The sequence below is a fragment of the Haliaeetus leucocephalus genome, unplaced genomic scaffold (genome assembly GCF_000737465.1).
Source record: "Haliaeetus leucocephalus isolate CR32 unplaced genomic scaffold, Haliaeetus_leucocephalus-4.0 Scaffold13, whole genome shotgun sequence".
Taxonomy (NCBI): Eukaryota; Metazoa; Chordata; class Aves; order Accipitriformes; family Accipitridae; genus Haliaeetus; species Haliaeetus leucocephalus.
In genome coordinates this window covers 1,646,187-1,663,334 of record NW_010972449.1, presented here as the reverse complement: position 1 = coordinate 1,663,334, position 17,148 = coordinate 1,646,187, and the positions used below count along the sequence as shown (strand labels likewise).

Here is a 17,148-nt window from a genome sequence, read left to right as displayed (position 1 = left end):
TCAGCTTACTGAACCCAGACGATCATTAATTGATATAAAGAAACAGTATAAGCTACTATAAACCAGACCTCACTAAGATAAGACGTAAAAATCTCAGTCCAGTAGCGTCCTACCATGCCATGCTGTGACTGATTAAGCAAGGAGAATTGATGATCTTGATACAACCAGTGCACAAGCTTTCGCGTGCAGAAGATACCACTGCAAACAACTCCTCTCAAGTGATATCTGTGCCTGCACAGATAGTGAAATAATTTTTCCACTCAGAGCTGTTCCTTCCAATTTTTGATTATCAGTGAATTCCAAAGCTAATGACATGAAGCTGGCTTCAGTCCCTGGATTTCACATCACAAGTTACTGTCCCCCAGTAAATTTGTGTTAACTCTGCACAGAAAAGGCAAGGTAACAAGTTAGTTCAGCACTTTTTCACTGAAGAGTTGTCTCAGCTGTCTCACGCTCCATGCACGCAGAGAGACAGGTCAGCTGAAGGCACAGTAGCCTGGTACATCTCAGTTACCACATTCATGTCTCAGCCTTTTGCTGAGTTTATATACCCACAGGGGAACAGAGGGGGTAGAACTGAGGAAAATAATGCAGATGAAAAACGCAATGGAATTTAAGTTGGCTTTCAAGAGAAGGAAAGTGCCAAACAACACTTGCTTTTGCAGTAGGCAAAATACACCACAATAATGACAAGTGAGGCAAGCAGAAATAATTCCACTTTCTGCTACAAAATATTTTGCTGAAAGGCCAAGATTTTCAACTGCATCTCCATCAGAAGATTGAAAGAAATCACTCTGGATTATTGTATGCAGACAAAGCTAAAAGCGAAAAGATGGTTGTTTTACAGCGAACTGTATTTTAGGATCTGATGGGGGGCATGGAGCAAATTGACTGAGGATAAAAAACTAAGTCTAATTTCACATCCATCTGAAACTCCCTATACAAAGTCTCCACTTGAGACATGTTCGTGAAATGTCTCTGCAAGACCTTAGGGAGTCCATTACTAGCCTTAAACATTCACTATTTTGAGATAATGGCGCTTCATGGCTGCCATCAGGAAACAGAGTCCTCCCGAGCTGTTAGTTTTATTATTTCCGGTGCATGCCAGCAGCTACAGCCTTAATACACCTTAGAAAAAATTACCCTCCCACTATCAAGAGTTACTTCATTATTTTAAAATACCAGCTATTTTGCACAAGTACTATTACTATCAATCAAAAAAATCTAAGCGGGATTATTGCAGACAAAAAATGTAAAATACTTATCTTAAAACAGCATAAGAACAAGGAAAGGCAACAGCTGGAATACCTGACAGTGAGGCCCCCATGACAATTGAATTCAGCAAGATGAAAATATCTGTTAGTGTTTTATGTCCCAACTAGATACCTTTCAGAGAGAGCTGGTGCTTTTGAGAGATTCATCTAGGCTCACTGAAGCTCTCCCAGGTTTAAATTTGGTGGGCGCCTGGGGAACTTTACTGACCAATTACTCCAGATTCCATCTTCCCTCTTTTTTTTTTTTTTTAACTTATGCAACACTTTTCAATACTCCACATGCTTAAAAATTCTGAAGAACAGTTTATTCATCCAAATATATCCCAGAGGATAGTCATTTTACACAAAAAAAACCATTATGAAAGCAAAAAAAGAACTTCATGTATTTGTGAAATAAACAACCTGTTCAGTTCATGTCTGCTTTACGCTTCAAGGAAGTTTAAGCTCCAGGCAGCAGCTTTTATCAGAGCTGTGTACATTGAACCCTTGATGAAACTTCACTGTTAGAAGACTAGCAGAAGGAAAAACTGACCAACTATACAAGATGGCTGTCATGTAGAAAACAAGCTTCACACCTATCATTTTCCATGATAAAATTACAACCTCGTCACTTGTTATTTTGAGCCAACAGAACACTGAAGTAGGCTACAAATAAGCATGCAACTTGCAAATTGCTTTCTGCTCAAGGAGTACTAGAATGCCCCCTTGATTATCCAGTTTTGCATGTCTCATGGATTTAGTTTAAGACCTACTAAGATTTCTCTGCAGAATTTAATATTTTTCTTGTATTTTGTGAGGCTTGCACAGCTATATGCCCATAAAACTTAACAGAGCTAAATCCAATCAGCAATTCTGAAGTTGCTTTTCCCGTGTGGGTTTGATCTTTAAAGGTTATTTGGATTTATTAGAAACATTTTTCATTCTGCTCATCTAGTGCACAACATTTCTTCTGCCACCTTGTGGAACGATGGGTTAGCGCTCTACAAAACTGGACACAAGGACTGTGAATACTGCCAACACTACTGTACCTGCAATCACAGGGTATCTGTATCCTAGCTGACCGGCTTCACAGCTACATCACACTGCATCTGCTGGTGCTCTCTTACTTAACATTAGTTTGACAAAAACATTTCCCAAGTGTCGCAGTGTGCACCACTGACTCCATGGAAAAGATTTAAGTCTCCTTTTGAGGCAGTAGTTACTTCTGAAAGTCTATGAAATCTAAACACTCCATTATCACTTCTGATTTAGCAAAGTCGCAATGATTAGCCCTTGGAGGAAGCAGCCAACATCTGCCCCAAAACATTTTGTCCTCAAATTTTTTTCTCAAAGAAATTTCTCCCTGCAGTCTTTGTCTCCTCACTACACAACACTCAGACTGCTTAAAACAGAAATTTACCAGGACTTACCATCTCTTATCATAGTAGAGTTTTCCATCTTCTATCCGGGCTTCAAACCGCTGTGCTGGAGACTCTGCTGGTGTAGCTGGGAGGTGTTCAGGAGAGGAGGGAGAGGCTGAGAACAGGAGAGAGACTGTGTTTAAAGACCAGCATGTGTCCACCACACAGTAGCACATCTGACTGCAGAACTGCAATTAATAAGGTCATATTAAGCAGAAATAAAAAGCACAGAAAGCTACAAACTCAAATTTCCATCAGAAAAATATTCTCTATTGGGACTAATAATTCAACCTCTGCCTTGAATATAGAAATGATAGTATTCATTGAAATATAACGTTTATCTGAAAAAATGTTGATACGTAGGTGATAGACAGTATGTCCTTGATTTTGTTTTAATTCTAATCCATAGTAAAGTAGTTAAATTACGTCAGAATTACTTAGGCAAGTTAGTACCACTCTGTCTTGAAATAAAGTGTACAGACACATCTAGACTGCTGAAGGCATAAACCCCCGAGTTCTCTATACCTCCATCTACCTGACAAGCAGGCAAGCTGCTGAGATGCATCCGAATATAATGGAAAAACTTCTACACAGTTACAGATAGTCCCATGCCCAAATGTTTCAGCCACCAAAGATGCATATACCTCCCTTCCCATCCCTGGCAAACTTCAGAACAGATGAAGAGACTTCACACAGCACCCATTCGCCACAATAGGTACACAAAGAACAGCAATTACAGAGTCAAAACAATTATACAGTCAAATTACACAGTCAGCAATTATACAGTCAAACAGTCTACAATATAATTGTCTGTTCAAAACAGCATGACTGTTCCAATGCAACTGTTAACTCACCTGGTCTCTTGGGTGATTTAAGCTACATGGAAAGAGAGCAAAGAAGCGTTAGAGACCTGACATGAGCCATAGAAGTCAGCAGTAACAATTTCAGATAGTCTTACTTTCCATACTCTAAATGCTTCTTTTTTAAAATGTACTGTTAAGTGGCATAACACAACCAGAACAGCATGCTATAAACAGCCAAAGGCGTAGATAATCAGTGTGATGATACAGAAGGTCTACAAACTGAACTTCAGAGCATTCAGGTAATCCACTAAAATAAGTCAAAACCAAACCCGTCTAACACACTATATTTTTGAACATGAGCCAACATTTCCCAGGGTACACAAAATACAGGAGATAAACCATTAGACACACCTCAACAGCTGGCACAAAAAACATGCTCCGCTACCATCCTCAAATGCCTTAATGAGCAGCTTCTATTATAAGAAATTAGATAAGCCTTAAAGCGTTTAAGCAAGAAAGCAATACGTTAATCAAATCTAGAAAAACTATAAATATGCACACTGCACCCTATCCAGTTTGCTAAAGTATTGCACCAGTGGGGAGGAAAAAAAAAAAAACCAACCCAAACCAAAACAACTACAAAACCCACCCCACACTAAGGCCTAAACCAAATGCAGCCTGTGACCTCACAGAAAAACATATTAACATCTGCTCAGCCATGCGGAGGAAGAAACTCCTTAATATAGCTCATCACTTGGTTCAGACAAAAGGTAACATTTTTAGATGACAGTCATTTTAATTAGGTTAATTAAACCTATTAAAATAAAAGGGAGGAGATACCATCTTACTAAATTTTTTATTGTGTTACTTCAGAAAGCCTACTGGGATGAAATAGTCCCACATCTCAAAAAGGAACATAAAACAACACAAAAAAAAAAAAAAAAAAAGGGCTCTCTTCAGGGGGAAGCATTAGCTTTCTCTTTAAAACAAAGAAATACAAATCAAGCAATAATCCCTACCTTATTCAGCGTTCTCAGGTCCTCCATTATTTGCTCATCAGTCAACAAATAATTTAGCTGAGGTATCCAGAATTAAGGTTCCCATAAGCTCTTGACAAGCAAGGCTAAAAATTAAAGGTCAATGACATTTCACTTGATTAAATGTAAGCCAAAAGGTTGCTGTAAAGTTGCATAAGATTTTAATAAGTGTCATACTTGAGCTTTTTTTGTCATATGAATTAATATAAGTCCATCTCCACAGAGCCCCATATTTAGCAGCAAATAGAGTGCAAAATCATTTTAACTTATTCAGACATAACTGTCAATGAAAAACCTTTAGTGCATTGACATTTACTTCAAGGAGGCATCAAGCACAAGAGTTTTCAGTGTTGTTCTCTACAGAAATGCAAGATGAAAAATCTGGGAGTTGAAACACAACAGACTCATTTCAGATTTTGTACAGGGAAGCCGAATCCCACTCAAACCTAGGAAAAGAAACTCATCATTTTGCAACTCAGTAAGCGGGAATAGAGACATAGAGAGAAGAGGGGAAAGCCCCACAAAAAAACAAACCACCCTCAAGAGAGAACCAGAAAATAAAGCCAGAGGTACAAAACACATCCTTTGTGTGGATGAGGACAAATAAGAGCCTACCATTCACCTGAAAACAAACCCAAAATCTCAGAACACAGAAGTTAGTGTACTACAGCCTTATTAGAGCTCCGCTGTCATTTTGTGTAGTTTCACAATCATATCTTCCCATTTCCCTTTCCTACTGCTCCTCTGTCACTTCCACACAAGAAAAACCTAAGTACACAGAAGGAAAACAATACCCAGAGCAGTGAACCCTCTCTCGAGCCTTAATCTACAGTGTTTCTTCAAAACAGTTCTTAAGTCAAAAGCATTCAAAGTAGCAAACTAAAGTTAACAATTGCTAGGCTGCATTTTAAGGATTTTGGCTCTGATGGACTTTAATCCTCTCCCCAGTGAGGAAAGGCAGACAGACTTGCATACTGTGGCTACCATATCATGCTCAATTAGTAGGTCATGTTCACCATGAAACTCATTTATTTTGGATGAGATAGAGGCACTAATAAATAGATTATTTTTTTTCCTGGAAGAGTGAACAGCATCTCCAACCAGAAAGAGGTTAATTAAAACTGGAGATGCTTGTGACCATCCCGCATGAACTCTAGAACTTCAAGGTTTGATATTGCCTTCAGAAAATGTGAGTCACTCAGAAGTCATAAGATAAGTTTTTTTAATCTGATTTAAGCCATACAAGTTTGGAATCTAATAATAAGCCTCTGCAAAGCAAATATCATTGCTTTCCTTTCCAGGTGAGTTTAATATACAAATAGAAGTGCTTATCGCAGAGGAGCTAAAAACATATTTCCAGAAGCCAAGAAACATTTTAATTATAAGAAACATGCAACAAGGCAGAAGAGAAGGATTACATATACATGTTTTTCTCTCTCTGGTGATATACAAGAAGAAGATGGATTTTCATCTTCTTTTATTCAAAGAACAAATCTAGCACTCCTTGCTTTTGCTATGCATCTCTCTGGATTAGAGATCTGAAGCCTTTATCAGAAGTGGAAGAACTAGCTTGATATGACAAATACGATCTTTCTGGCAAATGTTTTGTCACATCTTGAAATGAGAAAAAGCTTTGGCTCATGTAAAAAGCCATTTACTATCTATGGAATCAATTACCTCAGCATTTATATATAAAGTTCTTTTAAAGCTTTTTCCTTTGTGAAAAAAATTGGCTGAAGAACTCAAACTATTCTCACTGACAAAAAAAAAAAAATCAAATAAACTTCACAGTGTCGTGAGGTCTCTCCAAAGACTGGTTGTGTTACATTAGTTTATCGCACATTATATACATGACAAATTGTGCTTCAGTATTTCCTAGATTAAAATCTGATCCTAGCATCTAATTTCATTTTCCTTCCTGTACAAAACAACATAGATGCAGGTAGCATGCTGGCTTCAAATACAATAGCACTCCAATGACTTTGTAAAAGGATATCAGGGGCAGGTTTCCTCCTCTTGTCTGGGATAGGAACTGGATCATTCGGTCGTCGCCTCAGTTTCCTTGTCATAATAGGCTTCACTTCCATTGAATCTGTAGAGTAATGAAGTTGGAGAGCTGATAAGAGCAGAGGGAAAGGTATAAGAAGCAGCAGCTTTCTACACAAGGGACAAGGAAAATAATCTTTCCTCTTTCATACAGAAAATTGGATTTTTTTTTTTGTGGTGGCTTCCAGCATCCAAGCTGAAACTGCTGACAGTGAACACAAGTTCTCTTTCACACCAGCTCACTGTTCAGCAACAGCGTTGTAATGCCATGGTTACAGCTTTCATTGGCTGGAAGTGGCACAGTTGATTTGGAGGCATTTTACAGCTGCTTCAGGTATAGATAACAAGCACAATGATGCTACAAGGATTCAGGGCAAATTTCTTTAATGCTATCTGCTTTAGAACAGATCATTTAAAAGGAAAAGTTCATGGAGTTCTTTGCTAACAGAACTTGGGGCAGTTAATAGCACGTAAAGCATCAGCTACAAATCAATTGCTCTTTTTCTTGTCTTTAAGCTGGAAAAATAGCTTTGTCAAAGGAATACAGATAATTACTGCATTCAAGACTGATCCAAGTCTGCTGGAGTAATTTTAAACACAAATAGTATTTAAATTCAGATTATCTAAAAATGCTTCAAATTATGATTAATGAAATGAACCTAATTAATAACATGCAGAGCAGCAGTTGACAGGAAATAAATTGTAGTATATGCACTGGGGAAAAAGAAAAAATCTGTTTAAAATTGAAACACAAGTCTCATCACCAAGTAATTACCTGAAATTACAGTTTGTCCAAATGCCTACAGGTAGTCTTAACTGAACTACTTTACTCAAATTCTCACAAATCATTCCTTAATTTATGAAGACATCTTGAACTGGCAACCAAGACACCACATCTTAAATGCTAAACACATCATCTCACCTCTCTTTCTATGTGCTGAAAATTATTTGCTCATCTTTAAGTACACCTGAATCACACCCTAGGTAGCGCTTAAGTCTATGAAGCCTCTTTGGCTCCCTCTAGATGCTAAAACCTTGAGCAGCTATGCATGTTCAAAATACACCAAATTACTTTTTTCCTTATCTCAAGGGTGAACAAGGATGACCATGCTACACATCAAGGGAACAAATATTATGATAAAAGCTTTAAAAAAAAAAAAAGTGCCACCCACTAAGTGTATACCAAAGGAAACCTTATCTCTAGGATTCAAAGCTGAATTTGAAAATCACTGAAGATTAATAGCCCTGCAGACACTAAAAACCTAACTTACTGTGTTGAATGTAAGCCATTCTTCCCATTTGTTAAAACCGATTTACAAGAGCCTCAGAAGAGGGGTCTGAAGCACTTATTCAAGGCAATACACAGCCAAGTCAAAAGGCTTTTTCTCCTTTTTAAAAATTAGTTTCAAATGAGTTGTCACAGAGCTGTTATCTATATTGCTTAAAATGTGAATAAGGCAGAGAGATCAATTTTCTTCTATCTTTCTCTTCCCACCCTGTATCTTAAAATTGTGACAAGTCAGCTGAAAGTCAGCACCAAACAAGTTTTCAGAAAAAAACCCAGAGTTTGAGAGTCTTACATTTTCTGTTAACCAACTGAAGAACTTTAAGATTCTCAAGAGATTCATGAAAACTTTATAAAGGAAGTTTTGAAGAGCTGCTAAAGCACCAACAGATTTAACCTGAAACACAGTCTTGCATGAGGCTTAATAGTTAAGAACTGCACTATACAATGCTCCAGAACAGGAGGCAACTATTGCAACCTATATGAAACCGCAATGCTCCCAACACTCGCAGACAAGCCTATTCATCAGGCTGCTAACTTGCATCCTTGCATACGCTGAACTTCCACAGGTTTTAAAAACCATCGTGTCCACATCAGGTTCAGTATTCTTACTTCTTAGCCTCCAACACATGTTCACAACAAAATCTGTTACTTCCAAAGAAATCACATTGCACTTCTGCTGGTCTGGAAGGAAGTAGATAAGGGAGGGCTAACACACACAGAATGCATCTCTTATCTACAGTTACTTACATGCCTTTTCCTAGAGCTGTATTTGATGAAAAAGCTCAACACTTCAGGACACGCAACAACAGGGGGAACACATTTCCCTGATGAGGATTAATTCAGTCCCCAAATCAGACTACTAAATACTTTTTACCCCTCCTCAGTCTCCCTTTAACTCTGCAAATCCAAATCCTGATGTTAACAGCTGTCCCACTGATAGAGAAGTTATATTCCTTTAGACTCCTAGAACACTGGTATGCAGATTTCCAAACGTTAAGACCTAGTCAGATCCTCACCCACTAATGAAAACCTTCTTACAAGATTAGTACTGTATCCCAACTTAGTAGTGAACAGACACAGGCATAGGATAACAATACAAAAGTTAAGGCTAAGGCATGGTTTGTAAGATCAGACTACATTTCATAATTTTGAGAGAGAGAGAGAGAGAGAGAGAGGGAGGGAGAGGGAAATAGATACCAAGGAAACAGCATAGCTCAAGCTGTTTTCCAGACCAGATTAGCCCTAACAGTTTGTACAAAGCCAAGAGTACTCCTGAATACGTCCAAACAGGTTTTAATTCTTGCTTCTGAACACTGATTAAATTATTAGCTTACATAACTTCTGAAAATACTATACAAGAAAGATATAAAAGGTCTAACTCATGGACAGGCCTCAGTGACACAATCAACATTATCTGTCCATGAAGTGAGGGAGTTGCTCTTAAAAAAAGAGAATCAAATCAGACTTTTGGTTCAGTATCACAGCAACACAATTGGCGAAGGAGTCGAATTACCCTGCTACTTAGCTCCACTGTGTCAATTACTGCAAAGAGCGTTGCCAAGGCACCAAGAGTACCAACGGGTTTAATGAAAGAAATCTGTCCATTTAATGTCCATTTTCCAGAGTCTGGACACAAATGTAGCTCACAAATCTATTTTTCTGGCTCTAAGCAGCATATTTCAACCTTTACGGTTTGCCTTTCTTCAACTTCTTGACCACCTATTACTGGAGAAAAAACAGGAGACAGTTTACAACCTGGCACTGCTGGTTAGATCAGTATTGTGATGTATCTCAATAGTGTTATTGCCAGATCACAAGAACTGAAGAAGCCCCTCTCCTATTATATAAGAAAACCTATCCACTCTGCTGCTTTACTGGCACTATTTTGATTCACCTGTTAATAATTCAGGTCACTGAATTTTATTATGAACTGCTTTCTCCATTAAAAGACAACCAATTTGCGTTCTGTATCTCTTGGCATTTAGAAAGCTTTAAAGCCTTCACACTAGCTGTCTGTATAAACCAGCATTGCTACCTTTATACCTTTTTTCCTAAGCAATAGCAGAGCAGATAAGACAAATGACAGATGCCTATCTTGTTTTTACCTCCTGTTAATTCCATGGTTAGCTTTTCATTCTCAATCATCTTCTTCTTCTCTTCCAATTCTGCAATCAAATTTTCCTTAAGCTCAATTTTCTTATCTTCAAACTCCTTTGCCGCTGCCTTCTTTTCCTTGACGTAATTTTTTTCCACCTGATCGGTCTAATGCAAACGAAAAGAATAAAAAGGTTAACTAAGGAACCAATGACTCAAGTTAACGGTATCACAACAGCTTCTTTCAACTGCTGTATTGATAAGCTTTTCAGTTCAAAACTGTAGCCAGTTCTAAAGATTATAAATATTCATAATCAACAGAAAACCATCTAAAAATAACTAAGCAGTACTTCGTATATTGGCAAAAGAATTAATTACTTCTAAAAAACATTTTAACGTTGCATAACATATCAAGTCTCTAGCAGAGAGCTCTTCAGATTTATAAACAGCACTGACATTTATCACCTTAAACAACCTTTTTAAACAAGACAAATGCACAGCCAGCATACAACAGCCCAAGAGCAAATATTTCTTTTAACTCTATTTTAATGACAAAGTCCAGAAGTTACTTGAATACCAACAGTAGGCTGTACTACATCTCAAGTGTAACAATGCTAGCTAGAGGAAGAAAATTTCTTTAAGTCTTCTGGGAAAACAAGCACAAGTACTAGCTGATGAAACAGCAGCTTTATACCTGTTCCATCTAGTTAATATGTATTTTGATAAATTAAGAGTACTTACTTCCAGCTGGAGGAACAGTTCTGAAAGACAAGAAAGAATATTATTTTCAGAGATGTACAAAATTACTTCCCTAACATTTTAGGTCATTGAGTATTGCAGCCAAGAGAGGCAGTGAACCAAATAGTGTACATACTCATCCAACCTCTACTCACACTTTGTAGTTTTATGCTGAAAATAAAGTAATTATGAAAAAAAACCACAAAAATACATCATTAATTGAAGTTTTCGACAGATTGTCAAGCACATTTGCAAAGCTTGCCCAGCAGTATTCCATATTATTCAGTTTAGCTACCATTTCCAGCAGTACTAAGCATGTAGTCCATCTTTCTTCCAGTTTAATTACAATCAATTAATAGTAGATGCAAACTTCCCAGATAGAAGCTTGAAACATGGCTGGCAAACATTCACAGTTTAAGCCAACTTCATGAATTTCAGCAATGACTGGTTCAGAAATAATTCTGCAGCTGTTAGAAGATTCATCTACTCAACCCACATGTGTCTGATTTCAGGCTGTTTATGACTGAGAAAACAAGCAAGGAAATTGTTATGTATCACTGAAGGTTAAGTTCTAACACATGGCAATGATTAGTTCAAGTCACACCTATGGATGAGGCAAATGGATTTCTCGGTGTGAAATAGCCCTGCTACTGATGTTGTGCAATTGCTAACAACTTGAAATTAAGCTGAATGGGACCCTTCTTGTGTTTTCTGGAGGACATAATGCCCAAAACAAAGTGTTTACTCAAGACAGTGGCAAGAAAAGCAAACTTTGGCACCTCATCAGTCCTCAAGTCACCATATTTCACTAGCATATTAAGCTTTGGCAATACCTGAAATCATAAAAACTTCTGTAAAGATCACAGGCTTCAAATATGTTTTGGAGAAGACCGTAGTAGCAACACTGCACTACTGTGCCTTTTTTTTTTTTTTTAATAATTTAAAAAACCAACAAAATAGATACCAAAAATGATAATGGCCCAATTATAAAAAAAAACCAAACCAAAACAAACAAAAAACCCAAACCTTTTGTTTGCAAAGGGCTCTACCCATTGAGCATGGAAGTAGTATTACGGATGTAATCAAACACAAGTATATCTAAACTGTTGCTTTATTATCTGTAAATTCTCAAAAAAACCCCAAACAACCCACAAGCCCAAAACCTCAAGATGGGAGGGATAAACATAAAAGACTATTCTTCCTGTAGTACTAGGTGGTTGGATTTTTTTTTTTAAATCATAAAATTGAAAGTTATCACTATCTGCCCTCCTGTGGAAGAAATATGTTGCTGCAGCACTGGTCTTTACCAGCCAGAAATACAAGTTTGCAGCTAATCTTAATTTTATCAAACCAACCCAATATTGCTAGAATGCAGCTCTAGTGTACATGAAATTTATCTCAGGAGACAGATTCCTGTTAACAAGTAGTTCAACTCACTTAAATTTCTCAAGCAAATCCTTTACCATCCCAAGCACTTTTAGAAAGACACAATTTATACTATTCAAAGGTTGGAGTACATTAGCCATCATACAACTGCCACTGCCTGTCATATTTTCCAGAGTAATGGCCCAGGCATTAGGGGATTCATCCAATTTTTCTAAAGGAAGGACAGCTACATTTCCTATTTCCACATAACAGCTTCTATAAAAGGCCCTGTTTCAGTATTCAAGATAAGAACCTACTGGAAAGGGAACAAACAAGAAAGAGGGAGGGCAAGCAGACGGATCTGATTTCCAAGCCATTTCTCTGCACTAACACAAAAAAGCTACCCAGAAGGGCTGAGAGCTAGGCACTTCAAAAATTCACTTGGGCCTTTGCTCCTGGAACAGAGCATAACACAAAGTACAGGCAGCCCATTCAATGTCACAGCTATACAAAGTAACAGTTTCAGCAGCAAACCCTCTGTATTCATTGTTCCAGGGCACAAAACAGATCTTTGGGAAAGCATATAGTCCAAACTTTCCATTCCTGCAAACTGAAAGAAACCGTGCACCTGAAGGTTTCATCCATGTTGCACAAAAGAATAAGCCAAAGTGGGAGACTATAGGTTAGGCACGGTACCTACCTATAAAAAGAAATAATTTTTTTACTTATGCTGTTTCATACAAATGAAGACTAAAACTGTTTATTGGTGTTCAGTAAACAGTCAGCAAACAATGGTGATGAAGGGGCAGTGTCCTGGTTTCAGCTGGGATAGAGTTAACTGTCTTCCTAGTAGCTGGTACAGTGCTATGTTTTGAGTTCAGTATGTGAAGAATGTTGATAACACTGATATTTTCAGCTGTTGCTCAGTAGTGTTTAGACTATAGTCAAGGATTTTTCAGCTTCTCATGCCCAGCCAGGGCACCTGACTCAAACTGGCCAACAGTGTATTCCATACCATGGGACGTCCCATCTAGTTTAGGAACTGGGAAGTGGAAGCAGGGAATCACCGCTCGGGGACTGGCTGGGTGTCGGTCGGCGGGTGGTGAGCAATTGCCCTGCGCATCATTTGTACATTCCAATCCTTTTATTACTACTGTTGTCATTTTATTAGTGTTATCATTATCATTATTAGTTTCTTCTTTTCTGTTCTATTAAATCGTTCTTATCTCAACCCAGGAGTTTTACTTCTTTTCCTGATTTTCTCCCCCATTGTACTGGGTGGGGGGGAGTGAGTGAGCGGCTGCGTGGTGCTTAGTTGCTGGCTGGGGGTAAACCACGACAGGCAGGGGGAGGGGGATCCAGGTAGAACCTGTCATACTTTGTGCACTCTCAAAAAAAACTATACTATACCCTCGGAAGTAAAAGAACGCTTTGCTCCAGCAAGTTCCTTTTCTTTAAAGAACAGAATTACCATTATTTTTCTTCAGGTGTTATAAAAACCATAAATTTATATACAGCGTCTTAGAAACAAATTCAGCTTACCTGCATTTCGTATCCTTTCTTTGTACTGCTGGTCCAACTTTTTCATTCTTTTCTGATATTCCTGAAGAGTACCTAGTTGAAATAAATTGTGGATTCCCACTGGAATTTTTTTTTTTCCAAGTATTAAATTTTCTCAAGGACGCATACACCACTTGAAACACAAATATTAGTATTTGAAATCAGAAAACTACAGTTCTAGTTTGCTTATGTTGATAAGCACAATCCCCGTTTTTTCAGAAAGCAGACTACTCCTTTCAAGAAATGATTTAGTATACAGAGGCTTAACTACAAGTGTTTAGAGGGAAAAAAGATGGAAAGTGGCTGACATTTTTCACTCAGCAGCACGACTGAGAGTCAACATTCAGTGAAGGATGCTGCTTACACCTTTCAAAACCCTCATCCTTCTATGACCTTTGAAAAATGCTGAAAATTGTTTAGGAAAGAAAAATAAGCTACCCCCTTGAAAGCTTACCTTCCTGCAATTGTTGTAATTGCCTCTTAAGAGATGCCAGTTTGTCCTGATACATCCTGCAAAGATAGAGAGCATGCTACTTTACTTTGAAAAACAAGCATACATCATTTATTTCACCATCTGTTTAGGTTACAACATGTTTACATATAATTAAAAACTTTTCAGAAGAACTTCATGAAACAAACAAATGACAGCTGAAAGAATATTATTCAAATGAAAGGTTATCATTCTATCTAAAAAGCCTGCCACTCCATTGGTTTTACAATGCACCCAAACCAATTATTTTGGGAACAGTTCAGGGTAAAATAGGATTTTTTACTGTTTTTTTAAAATGTTGAAATCTAAAATGACATTTAGCTCTACAGATGCCAGAAACTGTATAACAGAATCATTCTACCACTTTGTCAAGCCTTAATATTTGTGTATTAGTTCCCTACTTATAAAACAGAATGCATTTCCTCATGTAGATCTTGACATTATAAAAAAAAACCCAAAGTCTATTTCTTGTGCTGTTGCAAACCTGCGTTTCCTTTACCACATATCTGTGGTTTAACACAGGCCAAGTCTTCCTGACCTGTATAAAAACATGTCTCTGCCAGTAAGCAAGAATGCGAAATATTGCAAATACACCTAAACATCAAGGGAAACTATTCCAAGTCTCCAAAAAGCCCATCTTCTTGGACAGGACTAGCATTCTATTGTTTAAGGGATTTTAACAGGCATCTTGCTCTTTGCTTGGCTTATATAAAGTAGATCTTTTATTTAAAGGATCTGTCTGCAACAGGATTCAGTTGCAGCAAAATTCAGCTGCTTCCAGACACATGTACCTATTTCTTTGTCCAAAACAGTAGCAGCACTTAGCTTCTTCAATACGATAGAACACAGAAAATAACAGAGGAGAGAAGAAATACAAGTATACGGACTCATTAGCTATTACATTGGGCTAGGCACTTAAAAACCCCAATCTTGGTCCAAAACATTGCAAAGTTTTATGCAAAAACCAAACCAACCAAAAAAACCACAACCAAAGCCAAAACCAACCAAACAAGAAAACCCCAAAGAAACAGAACATTACCTTACTTTTGATTAGAATGGGTTACTTACTGTTCTTTCATTTCTACAAAGTCCTCTTCCTCATGTTTTGCCAGGTCAGTTTCACTGGCATCCTCAGTGTCTAAATGAGGTAAAGAATGACTTGTTAAAACTAAAGTAGTATTAAAAAAAAAAAAAAAGTAGAAAATAATTTAAAAACAAAAATACAAACAAACAAAAATTCCCAAACTTCAGGCAATTTAACCTCAAATACACAACCAGATAGGCCTCTGGAGGGATGAATTCAGAAGTGAAATAAACCATCTCATCTCCTTCCTGCAACTGCAAGTTAACCTATGTAAATCCTCTAAACAACTTCAGCTTAAGATAGTCTGGTAATTTCTTCCCATGTTAAGACAACAGGTTCTACATTAACACTCACACATACAAAGGTGAGACAGAAACAGTCTAAAGACTCTGAAAAATATTTCACAAACTTCTTCCTATAGTTTCGCCCACGACACAATACATATGGAAGACAATGACTGAAACAGCTGTATCTGATTCTGTGTCTTGACCTGAACAAAAATACTACGACTAGATGCTGCTAGGGTTAACCACAAAGGTCTTGCTAAAGATAACAGAGTTACTTGCTGTGATCTGAACTTGACTTCTCAGCTACAGATCGCACAGAAGTACTTCAACATTTATAGGTAACAAAGACCAGCACTACCATAAAGATAGCCCCAATTTTATGACTAGATAATATAAACAAATTAAACCAGTATGGGACTGCTAGTTTTCTGCTATGCCTTTTCAGGCTTCTATTTATAAGACATGGTTAGCCAAGAATGAATTACCTTTCCTCCCCGAGGAGAGGGCTGTGTCTCCAGGCTGGAGTTGTGGTAGGCAGAATACAGCTGTAAAGCCTAAACCACAGCTATGTTCCCTACATATGGATGGGGGCACCAGCCCTTAAGTGTTCTTCAGATTTTTCTTAAACTACGAACAAACGGTTTAAGCTTACGTATATTAAGATAAAATTGAACACACCAAAGACAAAAAGTTTTAACTGCAAGAAAAATACTTAGATGTCTAGGTCACCATGAAGGACTTCCATACTCAGTTTACTCGTGTGTAGCCACAGAGAGCCCCCCACTGACCAGTACGCCGTCATCCTTTGTAAGGATCTACAGGTTTGGCTCCAGCACCTCATTCATGAATGTACCAGACATGATGGGAGGACTCTGGCTGACAGAGCAATGGGCACAGTTGAAGGGTCATGCTTGTCCTGGTTTCAGCTGGGATAGAGTTAATTGTCTTCCTCGCTATGCTTTTGAGTTTGGCATGAGAAGAACGTTGATAACACTGATGTTTTCAGTTGCTAAGTAATGTTTAGTCTAAAGTCAAGGATTTTTCAGCTTCTGATGCCCAGCCAACAAGAAGGCTGGAGAGGCACAAGAAGCTGGGAGAGGACAAAGCCAAGACAGCTGACCCAAACTGGCCAAAGGGGTATTGCATAACATGTGACGTCATGCCCAGTATATAAACTGAGGGACGTGGGGGTGGAGGGGATTGCCACTCGGGGACTAACTGGGCATCGGTCAGCAAGAGGTGAGCAACTGCATTGGGCTTCATTTGTATATTCCAATCCTTTTATTATTACTGTTGCCATTTTATTAGTGTTATCATTATTAGTTTCTTCTTTTCTGTTCTATTAAACCGTTCTTATCTCAAGCCATGAGTTTTACTTCTTTTCCTGATTTTCTCCCCACTCCCACTGGCTGGGGGGGAGCAAGCGAGCGGCTGTGTGGTGCTTAGTTGCTGGCTGGGGTTAAACCACAACAACACTTCATCTCCCTTATTAGTTATTTTATGCATCCTACACCCCAGGATACTTCCATTTCCTCTTCTCCACTGCTTCCCTGGTTCTTCTACAAACCCTCTCTTTCCTCTAACATCCTCCTGCACTCCCTTACTGCGCTGCACACTTTCTTCTACCTTAACTGCCTCCTTCTCTCTTCACACCACAGAAATATAACTAAGCTTCATACACC

General features: G+C 38.1%; 1 protein-coding gene across 11 annotated transcripts in view; it reads right to left on the bottom strand.

The window, feature by feature from the left end:
- Positions 1-17,148, bottom strand: part of SUDS3 (suppressor of defective silencing 3 homolog (S. cerevisiae)) — a 62,606-nt gene that overhangs the window by 45,240 nt on the left and 218 nt on the right. For 10 of the 11 annotated variants that reach the window (XR_774794.1, XR_774796.1, XR_774800.1 and 7 more), the window contains exons 2-10: positions 15,164-15,233; positions 14,060-14,115; positions 13,588-13,659; positions 10,684-10,703; positions 9,954-10,110; positions 6,511-6,606; positions 4,497-4,558; positions 3,529-3,550; positions 2,684-2,789 (exon numbers count right to left, since the gene is read on the bottom strand). Coding sequence is in view for 2 of the 11 variants with exons in the window: in XM_010574359.1 (XP_010572661.1) it covers positions 2,684-2,789; positions 3,529-3,550; positions 4,497-4,558; positions 6,511-6,606; positions 9,954-10,110; positions 10,684-10,703; positions 13,588-13,659; positions 14,060-14,115; positions 15,164-15,233 (661 nt within the window). In the remaining 9 variants the exon portion in view is untranslated. Of the gene's footprint in view, positions 1-2,683; positions 2,863-3,528; positions 3,551-4,496; positions 4,559-6,510; positions 6,607-9,953; positions 10,111-10,683; positions 10,704-13,587; positions 13,660-14,059; positions 14,116-15,163; positions 15,234-17,148 lie in introns of those variants that run through there. The other variant, XM_010574401.1, reaches the window with a different exon arrangement.